Source organism: Pygoscelis adeliae, unplaced genomic scaffold, assembly GCF_000699105.1.
Source record: "Pygoscelis adeliae isolate BGI_AS28 unplaced genomic scaffold, ASM69910v1 Scaffold81, whole genome shotgun sequence".
NCBI classification, from domain to species: Eukaryota; Metazoa; Chordata; class Aves; order Sphenisciformes; family Spheniscidae; genus Pygoscelis; species Pygoscelis adeliae.
In genome coordinates, this window is record NW_008824005.1 from 479,665 (window position 1) to 480,003 (window position 339).

The 339-nt window shown below is 37.2% G+C and overlaps 1 protein-coding gene across 1 annotated transcript in view; it reads left to right on the plus strand.

Moving 5' to 3' along the window:
• Positions 1-339, plus strand: part of LOC103918394 (putative germ cell-specific gene 1-like protein 2) — a 14,971-nt gene extending 14,632 nt beyond the window's left edge. The window contains exon 5 of the mRNA XM_009325697.1: positions 84-339. Coding sequence (XP_009323972.1) covers positions 84-339 — 256 coding nt within the window. The remainder of the gene's footprint in view (positions 1-83) is intronic.

The window sequence follows — 339 nt, forward strand, 5'->3', positions numbered from 1 at the left end:
TATGCAGTATTTTAAAAAATAAAATTGAAGGACTTGGATATGAAAATGTGCTGCTAATTTCTGATAAACCTTTTTGTTTATAGCCTCGCATGGGCTTCCTTCGCTTGCTGTATGGCTGCAGCTGTCACCACTATTAACAAATATACAAAAACTACTTTGGAATTCAAGCACAAAAGAAAAACGCTGGAAAGGAGTTTAAAGATTAAATACAAGTTTCCTGATCATACAGCTTCAGAGAAAGCTTGCAATGTGTACGTGAACTCTTTTCACAACAGTACAGAGGACCCTGCACACCCAATAAAAGACTTGCATCACCTGGCCAATATTTCAGTTCTGTGA